This window comes from Labrus bergylta, chromosome 11, assembly GCF_963930695.1.
Source record: "Labrus bergylta chromosome 11, fLabBer1.1, whole genome shotgun sequence".
In the NCBI taxonomy this organism is placed as follows: domain Eukaryota; kingdom Metazoa; phylum Chordata; class Actinopteri; order Labriformes; family Labridae; genus Labrus; species Labrus bergylta.
In genome coordinates this window covers 1095235-1117857 of record NC_089205.1, presented here as the reverse complement: position 1 = coordinate 1117857, position 22623 = coordinate 1095235, and the positions used below count along the sequence as shown (strand labels likewise).

Genomic DNA, 22623 nt, shown 5'->3' with positions numbered 1-22623 from the left:
CATGAAATCTGTGCTGTGAAAACCCTAAGTTGCTCGGTTTTTTGTCATTTTTATATTAAATTGAAATTTCTATTCTACAGTTGGACCAGCATCTTTTTAAACAGGCAAGCGTCTTACTCACAAGCAAAACAGTTGTGATTAATTTTACTTCCACAGATCAGTGTCAAAAGGAAGATAGCAGAGATTTGTCTTTACGGTTAATCTTTGGAAATAAGTGATTTTTCATTGATTTAGACTAAAGATTATATTTACACAAATTGTTTATTGTAAAAGTATTTGTTTCAAAGATGAAGGATGGGAATTGTGTAATGACTTTGGTGAATAGACTCCCATCATGATGTCTTCATGTATATATGTATGTACCCGCCTGATGGAGTCTGGGTACTGGTGGTGGTAGTTAAGGAAGGTCACAAAGTGTGGTCAGGACTTCTGAGAAGAACCTGAACAAGTTGAGTCCATGTGCATCTGTTTGTGCTGGACAGGAGTGATTGGCTTTCTTTAAACCATACAGGAGGCTTCATCACACACTGGCACTCATTATTCCATTTCTGTTTTTTCTCTCCTTCCCTTCTCAGTTGTGTGTGTAAGTGTGTGCATGTGTGTGTGTTTGTGTTTGTGAGCTCATGCTTGTATGTGGGGATTTGTGTGTGTTGCAATAAGGATTAACCTAGTGCTTCAGCCAATACTGATTGGAATGACGCTGAACATACACAGGCCGGCTTTCCACAAAAAGGTGGGCCTGGAGTCTGTGTGAGTGTTTGAGTGAGATCGAAAGAAGGAGGACACATCGATCAAAATATGACGTCAGCATGACAGTGTTGTCTGCCTCTTACATGTCTCTCCTCCAACACACACACACACACACACACACACACACACACATAAAGGCTTAGACTGACTGGGCTACTGTACCTAGCACTATGCCTTTCAGCCCAATAGTTTATAGATGGCTGTAAACGGGGTAATTAGTCCAGGACACAGACACACTGAATGTGAGGGAGAGATTATTCTGTCTATCAAACATTTTATAATGCGCACATTTCACCATGCTTGTTTTCCACATTTTATGACTTCATCTATTGTTGCTCTCTTATTCCTATCTTGCCCTCTTATAAATATGCATCTGTGCGTCCTGGATTAGGGGCAAGGATCCTTTGCTAAAGCTCAGCATGTGTGTGTGTTAGTGCCTGCATGCTTGAGTATGTGTGTTTGTGTCTTAAGCCAGGCAAAGCAAGAGTACGGCCTGCTGTAAGCCCAGGCATGAGTGATTTGTGTGATTTGGTTTAGACTGTTGACATGCAGCCTCTTGGACACTAGATCACCAGATACTCTATGGACAATGCAGAACATCAAACTATAAATATCAAGGTAAGAGCACACTGCCTTTCTTCTAACATTCCATGATATTATTTCTAGGAGGTTCATCATTTACAGTTTCCCTTAGTTAGTCCCAGCTATAAACATATACCTGTACATGTCTTTGAGATATAAATCGTGCATGGGTCCAGTGTCATGAGGTGTTTTTAAAAAGATCTTTTTCTCTGTGTATGCCTAGTTTGAGCATGGTTTCTATTTGTGGCCTTCCTTTTCAACATTTTTCATCCTCTGTATTATTTATAAAACCTCTTTGACTTGAAGTTAGAGGAGTTATAATGCATGAGTTTTTGGAACAGTAACACATTCCAGATTTGGGTGTTAGTGATTTCATTAGAGATATTTTGTGTTTTGATTAACTACCTAGATTGTGTAATATGCATTTATACACGACCACTTTGTGCCATTGGTAATGGAAGAACGACAAAACAAATTATCGAGAGTTGAATCCAAAGACTTTTTTTTGGTTTTCACTGGCTGTCTCATTATTTTTGTGGTTTAAATTCAAATTTTCTTAAAATGGTTTCATAGTAAAGCCATAAGCCCAACCCATCGACAGGTCATAAGATAAGATCAGATATACTTTATTGTCCCCAAAGGGACATTTATCTTGGACTCTGTCCTGCAGTCACAGGAGAATTAAAAAGTACATAAATAGAGATCATAAAAACACCTTCAGTAATAACATATTGAGATATTGCACAGCCCTTTGGCACATCTTCATTTCCTCTCTTCACAATATTAATGAGCATTGGCATTGTAGCGCCTGCACACCTCCATTCATTGCTTCCTCATCTCACACTCCAATGAAAAACAGTCACAGTGCCGCGAAGTCTGAATCCGTCGTCCAGGAAGGACATTTGTATAGGTGTAAGTCACCGGTGATCGAGGTGGAGAGTCATTGAAAGAAAGTCAGTGAAGGAGAAGTGTTACCTCGGCACAGAGCGTGATTGAAAATTCGTGTTATATCCGTTTTGTGTGACATCTTTGTCGCTGGAGGTCGTCTTTGTCAGGCCCGATTACCTGTTGGATTTGTTTATTTCCCTGTTCCTGGCGGATCAGCTGTTCCCTGGAGTCAGGAGATGCCGGTCGCCATGGATCAAAGTCCAACTCTGACTCTGACTACTGACTGACTTAAAAACTTCGGTACCGTGAGTACCTGCTGTGTCTTTTGTTTCTTGCTGGTTTTCTTTGGAGTTTGTTTCCTTATTTGTTTTCGATGTAAAACCCGGAGCGGAGTTTAGGTGTTGTACTTGAACATTGAACTGAACTGGACTGAACTGTGGGTTGTGGGTATACCGGAGCGGACTTTCCGGAGCGGAGTGATCTTTGATTTACAAACAGAGGCTGTGCGCGCATTCATTTTGTTGCAGTGTGGTTGATACATGGGATAATATATATATTTGAAATCGCATTGTTGTTTTGTTTGATTGTTTTGTGGCTCTTGTTTATGTCATATTTTGTGCAGGTTGACTATTTTTTGTTTGCATTTAAATATTATTTGTCAGATTTGACTCTGACTGGCACCCCAAAATTAAAACCTTGTCAAACCCGCTACCGCATTTATCCCTAAACTATATAACAATGAATCTATGAGAATGTTTGCAGTAAATAGCCTGTGTCCTGATAATCATGTTTCATAGTGGAGGTATGGTTGCTGCTAAAGGTGGAAATATCTTAGTACTAAAACAACTCCGAGGTGGAGTGTGTAGTGATACTCTAATCCAAAGGTCACTTAATGACTTGTAAGCCAGTTAGTTTAGTCTCTGCATAATGCACTTGACTTTATGCCAAAGCTAATTGTAAAATACCGGCTGCCTTTGAAAACTCACTTACATCAAAGACAAATACCATGTTTTCTTCACATTGTAAGATGTACTGTTTGTATTGCCATTGTTTTTTTTTTTGCCTATAGTCAAATCAAATTGCCTTTTGAAGAACTGAGATATCCTGCTTGAAGGGGTGCTTTGCAATTTTCCCACTGTCAGATTTCTGTCCGCCTTCACAGTCTAATTGATTTTGTTCTTTACTGGCTGATTGTTGTTGATCCATGCCAATCCAAGGCAACATTTAATGAGACACCAACCCCTTAAGGTGTGCCTGCACTGCTACTGCAGTCTGAAGAGTTGTATGATCAGCATCTTGACCTCTTCTCCACCAGATAGATTCTGTTATAGTGATAACAGAACAGAAACAATATGACACTGATTCTCCCGACCATGAATGCATGAGTTGAAATTTTTTCATAAAAACATTTTGAGTTAAACTTGTTCCTTTATATGATGCTTTAAGCCCTGCAGTTTAACAACAGTCAGTGAAAAGGAACAAATGAAAACAATGTTTATTTGGTTGATACTGAGCCCTAAAGTGTCTAACATGAAGGATATACTCAACCTTTGTTTTATAGTAAAATCTTCATAGAGCCATCATTAGTCATGCACAACGTGATATAACTACTCGTAACTGTTGGATAATTTGGACTGTTATGCCGGTTTAAACACAAGGGCTGTGGATCTGCCAAGACAAATGCATTGGGGGGGGCGGGCCACTGGGTTTGTAAATCTGCAACGGTACAGTTCCAGTTGCTGTAAAAAATAAAAATAAAAATAAACTTTATTGAAGCACTACAACAAAGGGCATTTGTTGAATATGCAGCAGCTAGAAATGAAATAAAATACTCTGTTGTAGAGAGTCCCTCTGTCTAAAAGTGGCATGTTGTCAAGGCTGCATGACAGGGTCAACAGGCAGATTTTCTCTATGGAACAAGCAAAAGTGCTATAATTCAATAATACCCACATTAACATTTTCCACATTTCCAAATGTCTTGTGCAACCGCTGCACAGCTAAAGGAAGTTAATCTCTCCTTCAGGGCAGGTTACCATGCATGTCTGTCACTGCCACTGAAAATGTGTTTTTCATGTCTACTTATCAGACTGCTCCTCCATCAGGGACGTTTAAAAACCAAAGGTGTTATCTCCCAGGAGTAGTTTCTTTTTGAATTATAACACAGTACAACGGACTACTTCTTTGTAGTTTGGCAGGTTAAGGGGATTTCAGTCGATACTTTTAACAGGTTTCCCTGTAAATACTCGAGCACTATTTATTTTTAATTTTCCAGGGCCCTTCTCAGCATGATGTGGTATTAAAATCTATAACCCTAGCGTTCTACACTGATACAACTCATTTAAGCAAAACGTCAGAGAATGAGTTTAGTGTTTTTAGACAAATTAAGGTTTTATTCAGTAACAGTATTTTCTGTTAACCAGATGCTTCTGTTAACCAGAGAAATGCCTAATGACAAGAGCAAATATGTGTTTTCATTCCTATGTTTTGTTTATACATGACAGCCACCGAGTTAACCCTTTCACACATCGTTTTCACTACAGACCACGAGCTTTTTCTACTTAATGAGTTGGTTTTAAAGAAATGGATTTTCATGAAACACTTCAGGAGGTTCATCCCGTACATCCTGCCATAAGAGGTGAACCATCAAATTACCAAATCAAGATGGCAGCTCAGGAAAATCTTGCAAATCCTGTTTTAATAAATCAATCAATCAATTTTTATTTGTATAGCGTCAACTCATAACAAGTGTTATCTGGAGACACTTTACAAAAAGCAGGTAAAATACCTTACTCATTGTTATGTTGTTCAGGCAAATCTGCAATAAAGGCCCTTGCAGATTTGTTTTTTAACATCTAGTGACAACTAAGGAGCAGTATTATTTTTTCAAATTTCCGAGTAATGATTTAAGGTTTGGAGAAAACTCAAATTTAATCACTTGTCCATCATGCATTGCTGGATTTATTTCTATTACAATAAATATAAATATTGAGACTTTGATGTGGAGGTATTTTTTTTCTGTAAGCTGATTTATTTATGTTATCAAACTAACTTACAGATTTACTATTCCTGTAACTATGTCAGTTTCTTTCAGTGTTATTCTACGGTTAGTTTCAATTCAAATCCAAACTCTGTTAATATTTGCTCTCCCATTAAACGTCTGCTGTTGTGCTGCTCTGGCAGCATACAGGCTGAAACTGTTGAGTTAGGTTTCTTCAAGAATATTGAGGATATTAAAGACAGAAAAGACAGAAAACTATCTCATTAAAATATCAAGAAATCAAGGTGGTTCACTCCAGTGAATATAGGACAAACTGCAAAGAGAAACATTTTTATTCATTTGTTTATGTATTAGATAGTATTTTTTTAAATCATATTTGCATTACAGCATGGTATGATGTCCACTATTGTGGAGATTCCTTTAAATTCCCCCAAAAATGAGTGTTTTATAAATTGAAGAATCATTTCCCTTTATTTGTCCTAGAAGTTAATAATACTTTGAAGAATATGTTGCTCTTTTACTCAAAAAAATCAATGCAGCTTAAGCTGAAGCTGTGTGGGGGGTTTCACAAAATGAAGAAAAACTGAACACCAAGAGGAAAGTTGGACAGAGCAGGGAAAATAAGTCTGAAACTACTCAGGAGCCCCCCACTCTCAAGAGTTGCCAAAGTAGATCCTGATAAGAATATTATTTTTCCTGAACCATTGGCATCCATACCCAACACTAAAGGGTGTAGGCCTTACTTTAAAAACAGACAGTTTGTAAAAGCTGGCAACGGGCCCGAGGCTCTAAAAGTTGTTAGGGAGTAAAAAGGAGACTGAGCAGGCACCTTCTGGATCTCTTGGGGAATTCAGAAACACATGCAAATGTGGTTCAGTATACAGGTACTCTAGTGTAGGAATACTCTTCATTTAAGCATGAATTGTGGTAAATGTATTCATTCAACATATCATAAGAGGTATAAGATTGCATGGGATTATCTTCACTGTTGTAAATAGTTACTGTAACATGGGTATGTTTAAAGTGGTTAGTACATACTACAAGTTTGCACTTGTGCCTATCTAAACTTGTGTTCCCGCCTTTGCCTATGAAATATGAACAAAATACAACTCTAAGTTATTGACTGGTTTAGTTTATTTACAGCTGAGTATGGTTCAACCCAACAAAAGACATGCAACAAACTGTCGCAGTTTGATCTTATACAGGATTTTTACAAGACTTCACTTAATCAAGCAAACATGCCAAACTGACAGCATCAACTAGTTCAAGGTTATGCCTCTGCTGTCCAACCAGGGAGGTGTCCACCGCTACCACAGCCTTGCGCTGATTGCAGGAAGCAGGAGAGTTCAGGGACTAAGACTCTAGATTTTTCAACATTTAGAAACACAAAAAGTAATACCTGGAAATTCAGGGTTCCCTTGTAAACACATGTTGACCAAACACCTTTTACTGGAACATCTGAATCGATTGCAGAGACCTGTGTGTGAGGTGTGAACATGACCTCAAATGAAAGGTAACTTGAGTGAGAGCAGCAAAAGCATAATATCTGCTTGATGACAAAAGAATAAAACATTACCATTTGAGGAAAATGTTGGAACTTAAGGCGGATTGAAAAACATTCTGAGTTTTGATAGTGAATGATGGAAGAGGGAGTGTGAGTTTACCAGCCAATGTTTCATGATTGTGTGTGTGTGTGTGTGTGTGTGTGTGTGTGTGTGTGTGTGTGTGTGTGTGTGTGTGTGTGTGTGTGTGTGTGTGTGTGTGTGTGTGTGTGTGTGTGTGTGTGTGTGTGTGTGTGTGTGTGTGTGTGTGTGTGTGTGTGTGTGTGTGTGTGTGTGTGTGTGAGAGAGAGGGGGTGTGTGTGTGTGTCTGTTTGTTCATACTAGAAAGACGATTGCATGTAAAATACTGACACAGAGTCAGTCTGAAGGGTAGGACTTCCCCTGTCTTCAGTGTGTGCTTCCATGACCATACAGTTCATCATCACTCTTTGTGTTTTCTTTGTATCAAACCAAGCTTTAAAGTGAACTTCTTTTTGCATTCTGTTTCCTCGTTATGTTTTGTCTAGGTGCATGCATTCATAAGCCCATCTCTGTGTGTATGCCTGCGTGGCTGTGCGTCTCCCGACATGACATGTGTGTAAGTGTGTGTGGTTGTATGAGAGGAACAACAAGGGAGGGAAAGAGAGTGAGGGAGAGAGAGAGAAATAAGAGAGGTTCGAGAGCTCCATGGGAAAACACCGGGTCCTGACGTGCTAGAGCAGACTCTTTCATTACCTCAGGATTCTTTAAGTTTACTGTTGTAGTTGCTGCTTTTTGTATTTCTTTTCTCAGCAACAAGTTCTACTTGATGTCACTGTTTCATTTACAGTCTCTTAAGGTAATGTATGGAACAATTATTCAACCTTTTTTCTCTTAGTTGTTGAAATGGGGGATTTATGATTTGTCTGAGGTTTAAGGTAAAGTTAGAAATTACAAACAGTGTCTACATTTTTAAATGATTTTCATAGGTATTTCTCTAGCTTGCTCTCTTTTGGTTTATCTTTGTTAATAACTTTCTCTTCTCACATCACTCTTTGTTCCTTCATTGAACTTGTCAGGGGAATTCCTAATGAAAGATTTTTGATTTTCGATATGTAGAGTTGTTTTTGTAATTAGGGACGAAGGACATCAGAGTTATCAAACTTTATTGGAACCATATGTGTTGCTTCTTCATAAATGTTTTCAGACAGTGATTAAGTGTGTTCACATGCAGATCATAGCGGACTTTTGATTTTATTGAGCTTTAGTTTGTGTTTCTTGATCTTCATCTGTGCAGCTGTCAGTCGTTTCTTTAATGACAGATTGGTCAAGAAGAGGAGTTTTCAGTTAAATATATTTTTTATATATTTAATTAAATGATTATTGAGCTATTTTGTAACAGCCTTTACAATTCCCATCAAGTTTAAGTTTTCTAAAGTTACTGAGTTTTATTTCAGAGGGGACTCACTGGACTTTTGTCTGACTAATGGTTCAAATTAAACTGAGGTCATTACATTTGCTTTCATTTGGAAGTTAAACTTGTATTAAAATAAATAAAATGATAAAATGCTAGTGTTAAAATAGAAGATTTTGCATTTCCTCCACAGCGGCCAGAAACACAACAGTTCAAATGATCAGATGTTATTGTCGTTGTGTCAAACTGCAGGACGTTTGTTGTAAATGAAGACGATTTTGTTTTAATTTTGTCTTCCTGCAGTGTTGCATTAATTGTTAATTCCACTTACACCATAAGTCTTATTTACCTTATATCACTTTCTCAGTTTGACTCAATGATCCTGTGATAGTATATGGATGGAATGTGTGTGTGTGTAAATATATATTAAATGGAAACAATATCAATGTTAAAAATGTATTTATTTTTGTTACAGTTATTCCCTTAAACAGAAGTTATCAACCTTCCAATTCAAAATTACAAAGTGTTTCTGAAGCAGCTGCGGACAAAATGTGTGCTAGGGCAGAATATATTCTCTCATCATGCCATTTATGTACATTTCAGATTTTAAGAAATGAAGTCCATACAATGTATTAACTAGCATTTAATTAAGACAAAGGTCAATCTTATGCATTCATCATCACCGTTCATGGATCTTTACATGTACTGTATCTAAATGTGTTATAATAATCCATTAAATGTAGTGACACAAATAGTTTATTTTGGTGGCCTCGTTCACACTTGTTCAAACTCAGGGTAAATTGCATTTTGTGTTTTTTACCATGATTCAAATTGATTAAAATGTTTTATTTTTTGACATTTTGAATTTTGTTTTTTCATTTATGAGGTTTTTTTGTTGTTTCTTGTCTCTGAAAATGCTTCTGTTAAAGAAGAAGAAGAAGAAGAGAATTACTTTATTTATCCCTGCAAAGGGAAATTCTGTTTTTACCTGAATACATCATATGTATACATCATATGTACATCCATGTATACTGCTTTGATCAGAGAAGCTCAACAGGTTATGAGAGACCGTGTGAAATGAGACACATGAGGAAAAGCTGAGCACAATCCTCTCACTCAGTACTCCTGACACTGGACTTCATAATTGTACTTCCTTGTCATGATAAAAGCTCCTATAGCATGGAGAAACAGATTGTATAGATATTATATCCTGTCCTTACTTAAAGCTATTTTAGAAACAGAATTATTTTGTTTTCTTTCTGTGTTTCAGAGGATAAGCAGTCGGTGAAGAAGAGATTTTTCTGCTGGCTCAAAAACATCTCTTCTCTCTTTTCTCGTTCAAAAGACTCTTTTAGTCCACTCATAATAAACACATACCCTCCCTCATTGCAGCCCCCCTCTCCTCTGGGGAGAGCTCCCGTCTTCCTTACCTGTCCACAAGGATAACCCCATTTAGCTGAATTTGTCTTATGCCATCACTGCTTGCTGTTCCACTAATGGGCGCCACATCAGACAACAGTTCCACATTCCCTTCACTGTCACTGAGAGCCTCTCTCCACCCCTAACTGCCTCGCCAACACCAACACTAACACAAGCCGATGGAGAAGAAAGACATCATCATGACGAGCCTGCTGACAAAGGACAAGGGGGAGAATGAGGACGAGAGGAAAGAAGAGAGAGAGGAGGTGGAGGGAGAGAAGGAGGACATGCAGCAGGGGGTCTGTGGTCTGACTCTGGCTGACGGTCTCACAGATAGAGGACCCAAAGCCCTCACCCCCGGCTCTGTACAGCAGGTCTCCAATGGTTTCACCACATCCAGCCCTCAGAGTCCTAAGGAGGGACCGGGGACTGCAGCCTGCTCTGCAGGTACATCCTCTGGGTCTGGAGGAGCCACTGGCCCCTTTGTGCCACTGGGAGGCCTCAGGACTCTGGTGGTCCAACAGACCACCCTGGAGAGGCCCAGAGAAACCTGGAGCAAGAAGATGGACTTCTTGCTCTCTGTGATCGGCTATGCAGTGGATTTGGGAAACGTGTGGCGTTTTCCATACATCTGCTACCAAAATGGAGGAGGTGAGAAGGCATAGATGTTTAAGATCAGCTTACCGGAGATGTCATGCTATTAAGAACAGCATTTAGAAGATCAGAAAGAAAACATTCTTTATAGGTAGATTTTAATGCTTAATGTTAAATCAACATGATAATTCAGATTTTTGTGAACATAACTTTTTTCACTGAAGATAGACGTGGTTAGGAAATTCCTCTTGTATAAATCATTTATTCAAAAGAAATTAATGAATAAAAAAACCTAAACCTGCAGTTAACAGTCTTTTTTAACAGTCTTTCTATCCGTTCATTTCTTTGGTTCTTTCAGGTAGCTAATGTAAGTGAGCATATGTTTTTTTACAAAGTCTTTGAGGCCTGCACCCTGAGACTACAATATCCTAACCTTACTGCACACAGGGCCTCCCTTTTCGCTTTTATTGGATTTGCAATAATAAAATCTTTGCAATTTCCTGTGTTCTGTGTGTGTCTCCCGGAGCGAGGTAGAGATGGGGACCGGGGAGACACTTGATAGAGGCAACAGTATTAATTGTGGTTTTTATGAAAACGCTTTCAGACTTTTTCTTCTTGCTTAATAACCTGTTTCTCTCAGGCAGCTGCTCAATCAACCTTTATCTCTTCTTTCATGACACAAAGACACAAGGCACACACCAACTCAACCATATGCACAAATCATATTGTGCATGAGGTAAATAATGAATATTTACTGTCCATGCTGTATTCCATGGTGCTTTATTTCTTCAAATGATTCTCCTCTGTTTTCCCTCTATTTTCACTACAGGCTTCAATCCCTTTATTGTTTTCCTTCATGCTCTTCTTACTTCTTCCTTTCTCAAAGCCTGTATTTAACCCTTATCTCTCTCCTTCTTGTGCGTCCACTCAGGTGCCTTTTTGCTGCCCTACCTGCTGATGGCAGTGTTTGGAGGTGTCCCCCTCTTTTACATGGAGCTGGCTCTTGGCCAGTTCCACAGAAGTGGCTGCATCTCCATCTGGAAACACATCTGTCCTATCTTCAAAGGTAATAGAATGAGTGCAGAGGGGGATGGGAGGGGGAAAAATGGAAATGATTTACTAACTTGGTTAAGAATAGAAGAGGAGAGAACAAACACTTCTTATCCAGACAGACAGACAGTGTGATGCTGAGTGTGAGAAACAACTCATTTGACCTCCTTCATGCCCTCAGTGTGCTTCTCTTGAAGAGCATCCCTAAGTTCTTATACATCTAGCAATATGCAGTGTCTCTCTGTTATGGAAATTGTCACATTTCTATGCCAAATGCCAGATGCCAAGAAACATGATAGTATGTAAATTATTGTTATTCTGAAATGTCAGCCACTTAACCAACAGCAACTTGAATTGACTTGAAATACCACTGATGCTCTTTGAACATCTCGGAAGCGCTGGCTTCATTATTTTAAATGTAAAGTAGATATTCAAGATAGCGCAAGCTTGAGTTTTTCTAAATGCTTATAAAGTGCTAACAATATTTTCTTACATTCATTTAGGTATCGGCTTTGCTATCTGCATCATAGCCCTCTACATAGCCTTCTACTATAACACTATTATGGCCTGGGCTTTGTACTACCTACTGTCATCATTCCGGCCCACCTTGCCCTGGACCACCTGTACCAACAGCTGGAACACTGAAAACTGTAACCTCTACATGTCTACTGACCACAATGTGTCCTGGTCCAACTCCTCCACATCGCCTGCAGAGGAGTTTTATACGTAAGTGCATGACTCACTGATCCAAGATGTCCACAAAGCACTTCTACACTACATGGCCCATTCACCAGATCACGTTCACACACTGATGGCAGAGGCTGCTCTAAAGGGCCCAACTGCCTATCAGCACTGATCCATTCACACGCATTCACCAGAATTATAAAAAATGTGACATCCATGGATCAGCCTAAATCTAATGTATAACTGAGTTCAATCAGATGCTAATTTGCAAGAATGTAAAAACAGCCTTTAAGTGCCAGAAAGTGCTTTTGACACTTCTGGGATTTGAGTAGTTGAGAGTAGAATCTGAGAGGCTGAAGATGCATGTTAAAGAAACTGTTATGAAACATAACAGCAGGTAATCAGGTGTTAATGAAGTTACTTAGCCTATGTGGTGTATAAACACATTACTAAACGATTGTGTAAAAATGATTACAAAAATTCTTTAGAATGAACCTTGTTGTGAAATAAACAAAACTGAAAGGAATTTGAAATTATCTTAAAAATGACTAAGAAAATATTTGTGCTCGATAACTCTCAATTCACCCGTGATAAGCCTGCCAATACGTGCAGGAGGATTAGGACAGAGGAGGGGGAGAAGAAGTGAGAGAGACAGGCCTTATTGGTAGATAAAAAGATGGATGAGAATGTAATAGTTACTGTAAACATTATCAACACAAATATATTGCCTAACCTCCAAATATGCCATTTTACAAAAAAAATAATCATGACTGACATAATATTTAAACAGATTATGTTTAAATAAATTTACCTTTGGCATGTTTTATCAACTGTAATAAGCATGTCACTGAACTCCTTTTGAGACATGTAAAAACAATGTCTTTGTATTTCAGTACTATCTCCGTCATATAACTTCTATCTGCACTAAGTCTGTGTCCGTCCACTGAGACAGATTATGTTGACTTTTCCTAATTCAGGTTTAACAGAAACAAATTCCCTGACTCAGTCTGGCGCCAGAATTTCCTGTTTTCAACATAAATCATATCTCTGTTTTTTCATGCGAGCTCTGTGTTCTTAACCTGTGACCAGATGTTATCCACACTCTTCATTTCAGCCTCCTTCTTTTTGCCCTGTAGTGCTGTTTTTTGCTTTGTGTGGTTATTGACATAAATTTGCTTCTTTTAATTCCTTGTGAATTTTTTGATTAGTCTGTGTTCCCTTTTTGGTGAACTTTCATTAAATCTCATTCAATCAGTATTTGTAATCAATGTGTGGGAATATATCAGAGTTTAGACTCCCATATCTTTCTATGCTGTCCTGTTATTTTACTTTCATGCTGTCCATTTCTCGATCAGATATTTGCACTTCCTTGTTCTTTCCTTTTCCTTTACTTCCCATGTTTGGAAAACATCCCCTCATCCACCCTATCTGTATTCTTACTTCTTATCTTCCCTATCATTTCCTATTTTTCTCCACATTCTTCTCCTTCCGTTTGGCCTCCCTCCACTTCCTTCTCTTAGTTCCTTTCCCTTTTTCTTGATTTCCACCACTCCTGTGTCTCCCCCTGTTCATGGCTTCAACCTATATGTAATGTCCTCCCTTTTCCTGTTATCACTGTCTATTCTTGTCTCCCCCCTTGTCTTCAAAAATCAATCCCTTCATCCATCCATCTCCCTCCAGTCGCCAGGTGTTGCAGGTCCATCGTTCCCCAGGTCTGCATCAGCTGGGCTCTGTGAGCTGGCAGCTGGCCCTCTGCCTGCTCTTCATCTTCACCATCGTCTACTTCAGCATCTGGAAGGGAGTCAAGACGTCTGGAAAGGTAACTGAGAGGGCGCCTGCATGGTTAATGGGGCAGTCAGTTAGGGTAAATGGATGGAGAAAATTATGAAAATGTTGTTATCCTGTCATTTATTCCCCCAAGGTATACATCATCATCATGAGCACAACATACAGTTTGATAGGCTTAAAGTTAAAACATTCATTATGTGGCCCCATAAAGGGCCAGACATGCACCTAGCTTTTTTTAAATTTATTTTATTTGACCAAGGAAAGATTTACTGGTTCATACAAAGTAATGTGTTGTTAAGACTTCAGCGCTAGAGCTATCAAGATTTACTAAACAGTATTTATAGGATGACTGAATATCTTTGACTGACTACACAAACGATTTGTTCAAAAGAAAAACTTGTTCATTTTGCCTCATTAGGTGGTTTGGGTGACTGCTACCTTCCCCTACCTGGTCCTTCTGGTGTTGCTCGTCCGTGGGGCGACCCTGCCGGGGGCTTGGAGAGGCGTTGTTTTCTATCTCAAACCTGATTGGGAGAAATTGCTCAGCACAACAGTAAGTCAGTTAATGCAACCAAGCACAGCTTCTTTTTTCACTTGTGTTGCCTGGGTTCTTATGATGGTTCTTGTGTTGCCTGGGTTCTTATGATGGTTCTTGTGTTTCCTGAGTTCTTATGATGGTTCTTGTGTTGCCAGGGTTCTTATGATGGTTCTTGTGTTTCCAGGGTTCTTATGATGGTTCTTGTGTTTCCAGGGTTCTTATGATGGTTCTTGTGTTGCCTGGGTTCTTATGATGGTTCTTGTGTTGCCAGGGTTCTTATGATGGTTCTTGTGTTTCCAGGGTTCTTATGATGGTTCTTGTGTTTCCAGGGTTCTTATGATGGTTCTTGTGTTGCCTGGGTTCTTATGATGGTTCTTGTGTTTCCAGGGTTCTTATGATGGTTCTTGTGTTTCCTGAGTTCTTATGATGGTTCTTGTGTTTCCTGAGTTCTTGTGATGGTTCTTGTGTTTCCTGGGTTCTTATGATGGTTCTTGTGTTTCCTGAGTTCTTGTGTTTCCAGGGTTCTTATGATGGTTCTTGTGTTTCCTGGGTTCTTATGATGGTTCTTGTGTTTCCTGGGTTCTTATGATGGTTCTTGTGTTTCCTGGGTTCTTATGATGGTTCTTGTGTTTCCAGGGTTCTTATGATGGTTCTTGTGATGGTCAGGTTATATATGTCTGTTGGGTATCATGCACTATGGGATCTTTTCTGTTGAACTGTATTTAATTATTTTTAGTATTTAGCATTTGTTATGTTCTTGCTGTTGTTTATGTTCTTCTGTGTTTGGTTTAGTTTGTTCTTGTTTTTGCTGTTTGTCAAAGCACTTTGTAAAAGGTGCTATATAAATAAAGTTATTAATATTATTATTATTTTACAATTCTTTGTTGTTATACAAACTCCTTGTCTTGTTAAGGTGTGGATCGATGCAGCAGCTCAGATCTTCTTCTCACTGGGTCCAGGGTTCGGCGTGCTCCTTGCCTTTGCCAGCTACAACCCGTTTCACAACAACTGTTACAAGTGAGATGTCTTCAACAAACATGTGTAAACACTCTGCGATGGCTACACTGTTGATATTTGTTGGAGAACTTCTGTCATCTCACTGTCACCACTCCTCTGCTTTCCCCGTCTCAGAGATGCTTTGGTCACCAGCTCTGTGAATTGTCTGACTAGCTTCCTGTCTGGCTTTGTCATTTTCACTGTGCTGGGCTACATGGCCGAGATGAGGCAGCAGGATGTCGATGCTGTTGCCAAGGACGCCGGTAAGACAATACACCAACACAATCCCAACAACACCTTTACTTGGGTTTCATGAGATATAAATCTAAGTTATTATTATTATTATTTACTTGGTCTTGCATTGTTTCAAACCATGGATCTTGAAAGAATAAAATAAATGTCTAAATCCTAAAACATTTCCTTCTCTCTCCAGGCCCGAGTCTGTTGTTCATCATTTATGCAGAGGCCATAGCAAACATGCCTGCTGCTACTTTCTTCTCCATTATCTTCTTCCTGATGATCATCATGTTGGGTCTGGATAGCACGGTGAGTTTGCAGATTTCTCTTTCAATGTTCAATGGGGTTAACCAAGAGAATATTCTGTTGTCTGAATGTTATGTATCCTCACATCTCCTCCTTCTTGAAGCCTCGTGCTCAGCTCTTATGTGCTCTCCTAGAAACAGAGGTTTAATGTTTGCCCTGCTACAGAGGAGAATGCCTTTGCTGCTATATTATGAGTATGATTTTTCCTCCTCGCTGTTGTTTGTTTTGCTAACAGTTTATGAAAACAATATGACAGGGCTTTCATATTAATATTGTGTGGTGATCTTGTCTCCCTAAGCCTCTGTTTATCTGCTCCAAGGAAGCCAGCTGGAGAGACTCATAAGGCTCTTATCAAGTCCTGATAATCAGTGTAGAATCAGCGTTGGGGTTGCTATGTTACTTCATTTTAGCACTGAGAATATTACAGAAAAACGTGTCAGTGTGCATTGCTTCATGTCCAATTACATGAACATGGAGTCCCTCTATTTTTCTGTGATTGTGCGAGGGCTGTAACACACATCGCCCCTACACTTGTTATTCATAATCATGCTCTGATTATTAAAGATCCTACTATTACTATAGAATAGATCAAACTGATGATTATACAAATTCTTGAAAACTTAAAGATTTATATTAAGTTTCCTCTGTGTATTTAGGCCTTTCTTCTTCTTCTTCTGCCCCTTCAATCTGTTTTTGTTTTGTTTTGTAGGGTGTAGTATCTTCTCTGCTCATGTTGTTCTCCATGACTTCCCCTGTGTCCTCCAGTTTGCAGGGTTGGAGGGGGTGATCACAGCTATGCTAGATGAGTTCCCCCATCTCCTAGTGAAGAGGAGAGAGTGCTTTGTCTTCGGCCTGGTGTGTGTCTGCTACCTCGGAGCTCTCTCCACACTCACATATGTAAGTCAAATAAGTATATTAACAGCTGTATCTCCATAATATGATAATAATAAGAAATATCTATCATGTCTCTTAACACCATTCAATAAAATAGAGCAACAAGCTAATACTTTTCAAAAGTATCTTACACATTTCCACTATATATTTGGTAATTTGATGGTGCACAGTTAAGAATCATCTGAAGTGAGATAAACCCAGTCCCTGAGTTGTAATCTGTTTATCTCCAACCCACATTAAATAAGGACCAAAATGTGTCATTGCTCCATTAAACAATCACCATACCTTTCCAAGATAAAACATCTTTCATACAAGTACTGAGTAATAAGCTTAGCAGACATTCAGCCTGTGTATAACTTGTCTTATCCTCTGTGTCAGGGAGGAGCGTTTGTTGTGAAGCTGTTTGAGGAGTACGCTACAGGCCCTGCAGTCATCACTGTGGTCCTGCTAGAAGTCATCGCTGTCTCCTGGTTCTATGGTATACCTCAGCTATGTTCATTGTGATGTTGGCATTTTGAAACCATCTTATTAATGGCTGTAAAAGTTGTTTGGAGAAGATGACACAACACTGTGTTAACATAAGTTTACAGTATGTACACACTGTGGTGCTGAGGTTACAATATGTCATTTACTCAGCTCAAACATGACAAAAGGAAAATGAAAAAAAAGAAACGTCCTAATATTTTGAGCGTGTTAGTGAGCGTCTGTGTATGTTCCAGGTACCACCCGTTTCTGTAATGACGTCCAGGTCATGATTGGTTTCTCTCCTGGTTTTTTCTGGAGGATCTGCTGGGTGGCCATCTGCCCCTGCTTTCTCCTGGTGAGGCTCTTGTACAGATTTTACACACACACACACACACACACACACACACACACACACACACACACACACACACACACACACACACACACACACACACACACACACACACACACACACACACACACACACACACACACACACACACACACACACGTAAAAGGAGGCTGATCAAAAGCTGGAAAAATCAATTTGAGACTTAACACAAGAACATGCAGTAACTAGAACAGCTGCTATAATTACCCTTGTATCTGATCCTTGTTGTATCTGACCTCTTTGTGTCCAGTTCATCATCATCAGCTTCCTAGCCTTTCCTCCTGAGGTCAGGTTGTTCCACTACCACTACCCACCATGGACCACTGTCCTGGGATACTGCATCGGTGTTTCCTCATTCATCTGTGTGCCTGCTTACATGGTTTATCACCTGCTCAATGCCAAGGGCACATTCAAACAGGTACGGCATGTCTTCACATTTCACTTAGTATATTTTTAAAAACCCACATGACCCTTTTCTGTATCCTTCTCCTTCTTAGTCATATCCTCGCCTGACCCTTATTCCATTACTGACACCTCTCCAAGAACACGGGATTACCTCTTTTTCATTCCCTTCCATGCACTGTCAGGGTCCACCCTCTCCAGTGAACACATGACAGTAGATCAGATCAGATCAAAGGAGCGAGGGAATAGCACCAGCCGGAGATGAGCTTGAAAAAAGCAGTGAAACATCAAGGCCCTGTAGAGCTACACACATGTATTCAGGGAGGGTTTACACACATTGAACACTCACTCATAAAGGTTTGAGAGAGGCTGAACTAAGATGTGTGTTTTTTGCCATTAGTAGTGCATTAGCATCAGAGCACCCTGCACAACATTTAACATGTTGCTAAATCAGCATAATTAAAAATTCACTTAAAAAGGCAGATTATTCTAGATTCAGACCTTTGACTGTGTCCTTTGTTGATAATATCGCCCACTGACGTGATCCTCCTTGATTTCTGATCTTGAATATAAGCACTAGTTGTAGCCTTACATAATAAAATACAAAAATCCAGATGAAATCCATGTTTTGGACATTATATGTAGGCTAGATATTCAAATAAAAACTGATCTCAGCTCAGGTTTATAAAACCTTTATACACCAATCATTGATTATTATTTGATTTTTATTTCATAAATCTTTAAATAGATTAAAGACTTATTCAACCAATTTCTAAGTAATACATTCATTCATTCATTTATGATGCAAGGCTGTTTTTGCCTTCTTTGTAGTTTATTTCAGTAGGAAAATATAAGTTCAATGTCCTCACTTTGTCTTGCTGCCTCTAAAGTATTCTCCTTTATTCACAGCGTCTGTTAAAGAGTATCACTCCAGTGCCCAGCACTGACCAGCAGAGAAACTTCATCGTCACCAACGCAGTCTGACCAAAACCTGAACAAAAGAAGGTGCCATTCCAGCGACACACAGCGCCCTCTCCTGGACAAACTGCAAAACTACCTAACAAGGGGGCTACCTTTCACCGTCTTTGCCTCTTTTTAATGCATCTTCTCCTCTTGTTGTTAGCGATCTCACACCAAGATGTAGGACCAAAGGAGAAGTTAGAGCTGCAGTGTTAGAGCTTGGTTTAGTTCCTTCAGTTTTAAAGAAGTTGTCAAAGATCACCATGGTAACATCATCTTTTTGTGTGTGTGTTTTATCCAGTCAAAAGTCTTTCTCATAAAGTTACCAACCATTCGTCAGGTTAAACAGGTGACACATATCTTTTATACATTCATATAAATGAATGCTCATATAGACAGAAACTGGAGAAGGCCGGATTGTTTCGCTCCAATCCTCTCTCACCATTAACGGCTATATTTTCCTATCATGCTGGTATGTTATGCATTCGTTGATGTAGAGAAAAATCAGGTATCTTTTTACATCTCTTAATAAAGCCAAATATGTGATACCTGTTTTATTTACATTTCCTAAGATGTTTCAATATTGCAGTTGATGTTATCGTGATGACTGTTAGCCTGTGTGTTTTTTTTTTTTGGTGACCTCTTAAATGAATGACAGTTTTGCAAACAATGTGAAGCACTGTCTGAAAATGGCAAGAGTGTGTGTGTGTGTGTGTGTGTGTGTGTGTGTGTGTGTGTGTGTGTGTGTGTGTGTGTGTGTGTGTGTGTGTGTGTGTGTGTGTGTGTGTGTGTGTGTGTGTGTGTGTGTGTGTGTGTGTGTGTGTGTGTGTGTGAGACAGAAAGACTGTTATTATTTCTAGTGTAAAAATGGGTCTCAGACAGAATCAACAATGTTTACTGTATTCATTCAATGACTGTAAAATGAGGTGTATTTATTTTTACACGCATCATTGCCACTCACAATCAGTTTGAAAACCATCTCAGTATGTAGTACGGATATTGAAAACAATGATAGTCTAAATAACGTTAGGATCAGAGCTAATAACATCATCAAGGCATTGTTGGAAATCAGCTGCTCTTTACTTTGGACCAAAAGTTGTGTGTGTGTGTGTGTGTGTGTGTGTGTGTGTGTGTGTGTGTGTGTGTGTGTGTGTGTGTGTGTGTGTGTGTGTGTGTGTGTGTGTGTGTGTGTGTGTGTGTGTGTGTGTGTGTGTGTGTGTGTGTGTGTGTGTGTGTGTGTGTGTGTGTGTGTGTGTGTGTGTGTGTGTGTGTGTGTGTGTGTGTGTGTATCTGTGTTTGTAGGAGCAGGAGTTAAAAAAGTTCTTTACATCTACCTGTGTATTTACTAGTGGCTCTGGTAATTGGTGTAATATATTCTGTGAATACCTGTCTCCTCTCTCCATCGATGTGTGAATGTTCGGTGTGCTTGAGTTTGCACCTTGATTAGTGTGCCGGTGCTCACATGGGTGGTTGTGTGGAAAAAAAAGGATTGGAGTTGTTAAGCCCACTTTTATGTGCGCATGCTGTGGTGTGTGTATACTGTACCTCAAGTGTGTGTGTGTGGCGGGGAGGGGGGTGGATGTGTGTTTATTGTGATTCCCTGTTGTCTTGTGAACTGCCAAAATATCTTATGAAGGATGTTAACTCCCTCTTGCCTCTTTCTCTCTTGTACCTCTCAGTTTATGTACGATCTATGTATGGAGAAGTGCACCTGTATAGAATAAAGATAAATAAATATATTGGAAATAACAGATAATAAAGATATATGGGGAAACAAAGTATCTTGTCTGTCAGTTGATTCTTTGAGTCATATGTCAGCTATGTACACATAATGTTGCTGTAGTTTACTTTAGCATGTTTTATTGGAACATACTTATGCAGATTTCAACATAGTGAACATTTAATGTGTACATTTCAACACTTTCCATATCCACACCCAAAACATAGACAGTTGATGTGCACATGTAGTGAGTGAAGATCAGTGCTATACAATACAAAATATTTGAACTAAAACCATCAAGAAAAGAAAAGTATTTATTTGTACGATTTTAACCTCTGTGACAGGTCTTTATTTGTTCATTAAATTGTTTACATTGTATCAAATATTTTATTTATTCTTGAAGTTCACTCTCCATAGTCTACGGACTAACTGTAAAGATATTCAAACAATGTACACATCTACACTTTTTTTTTCTTCTATTTTTTTGTTTTTTGTGCCTTTATTGTAGAGATGAGATGAGGGGAATGACATGCGGGAAAGGAGCTACAGGTGGGATTCGAGCCTGGGTCTCCCGCTTGGAGGACCACAGCCTCCATACATGGGGAGCGCGTTGTAACCACTGTGCCACCAGCGCCTCTACACATCTACACTTAACTGTAAAAGACGCTGTAATGACAATCAAAGGATCTAAACATGAAAATAAATGCTCTGCAAAAAAACATGTTCTATCCACAGGAGCTAGACTCATTACACATATCATATTCAAACATGTTCTCCATCAGTGTACGTATCAGAGGGTGAAGCAAACCACATGGCACAATGAAGAGGACGGGCAGATTCTTGTTAGCTTTGCTTCAGAGGTAGAGTTGGTTGTTCCTGATTCTGAGGGTCAGAGGTCTGAAACCCGCCTCCTGCAGTCTACTTGTCCTTTATCAAGACATTGAATCCAAAATGTCTTCCAAAGACATATCAACAACAGTTTGCATGTGAGAGGGAAACTAGTACATTAGACTCTGCAATGAGCCCACAATAACACAAGTCATTTCAATTGAATCAAATATTTCTCCTTACAAAAGCTTTTAATGATGTCTTTGTCTTCATATGGTAAAACGTATTTAAACTATCATCAATAGTTCTTAGCACTGAGGGACATTATTGTGTTGTTTGTGATTTAGATTCATTAAATCGCATTTCTTGCTTCGTATTGGCTGATAACAATGTTCATGTTCTGCAGTGTGCAGGATTGTATATGCTGGTTAAATAGGTGGTAACATGTTGAGCCTCAACACTGCCAGATTAAAACTGCTGACAAAGTCGCCTAAATGCAGCAACAGGATCAGATCGTTCTTATATAAGTGCAACTCTGTGGGCAAATGGCACAAAGGGCTCCCTGTCCTTGTAACTGTGTTTAACAGTGTGAGAACTCTGTTACTCATTCTAATGGCTGCAGAATAAACTGCTGAAAGACAGGACCACATCTGACATCAAATAACATGTTAAAACAATTACATAAATAGTAATAATGGAAAACTATGTTCAGTTCAAAATATTTGAATTGTTTATGCTTTTGGCCCAGCAGAATGAAGGCTTCAACAGAGGTGAGTGTGTTGCACTGAGCTCCTTTCATTTAACCAACTTATGTCATAATTTACTCTTGTTTAGTTTGTTTATTCCTTTTTGTTGCTTAGTTGTATTTTGTCAGTTGTTTTCTTGTGTTTCTGTTTCCTGTGTCTTTTTCTGTTGATAATCCTGTGGCTCAGTCGGTAGAGTCATCGCCTATCAACCAGAAGGTCAAGGGTTCAATCCCCAGCTGGGCAACATGTCTGATATGTCCTTGGGCAAGACACTTAACACCAAGTTGTTCCCACTGCTATATAAGCTGAAGTCCATTTACCATTTATTCAGAGCATTAATAAATGGTTAATTATGGTTAAGTAAGGCTTATTCAGAGCATTAATAAATGGTTAATTTTGGTTTAGTAATGCTTATTCAGAGCATTAATAAATGGTTAATTATGGTTAAGTAAT

The 22623-nt window shown here is 39.1% G+C and overlaps 1 protein-coding gene across 2 annotated transcripts; it reads left to right on the top strand.

Moving 5' to 3' along the window:
• The first annotated feature begins 1231 nt into the window (after nt 1-1231).
• slc6a4a (solute carrier family 6 member 4a) lies at nt 1232-20655 on the top strand. Of its 2 annotated transcripts, none has more exons than XM_020644581.3 (14): nt 1232-1368; nt 9423-10222; nt 11097-11231; nt 11719-11941; nt 13580-13718; nt 14106-14240; nt 15139-15242; nt 15357-15484; nt 15655-15767; nt 16530-16661; nt 17037-17136; nt 17378-17478; nt 17765-17932; nt 18826-20655. In XM_020644581.3, exons 2-14 carry the CDS (start codon nt 9751-9753, stop codon nt 18898-18900), a joined length of 2025 nt encoding a protein of 674 aa, XP_020500237.1. In that variant the 5' UTR covers nt 1232-1368; nt 9423-9750; the 3' UTR covers nt 18901-20655. The 2 variants fall into 2 exon arrangements, with proteins under 2 accessions (XP_020500237.1, XP_020500236.1); XM_020644580.3 differs by lacking the exon at nt 1232-1368 and adding an exon at nt 5687-7597.
• Nucleotides 20656-22623: the final 1968 nt, after the last annotated feature.

Coding starts and splice junctions, on each gene's coding strand:
- slc6a4a (XM_020644581.3), top strand. CDS start 9,751: ATGGAGAAGAAAGACATCATCATGACGAGCCTGCTGACAAAGGACAAG. Junction 10,223..11,096: donor CTGCTACCAAAATGGAGGAG/GTGAGAAGGCAT, acceptor GCGTCCACTCAG/GTGCCTTTTTGCTGCCCTAC. Junction 17,479..17,764: donor TCTGCCCCTGCTTTCTCCTG/GTGAGGCTCTTG, acceptor CTTTGTGTCCAG/TTCATCATCATCAGCTTCCT.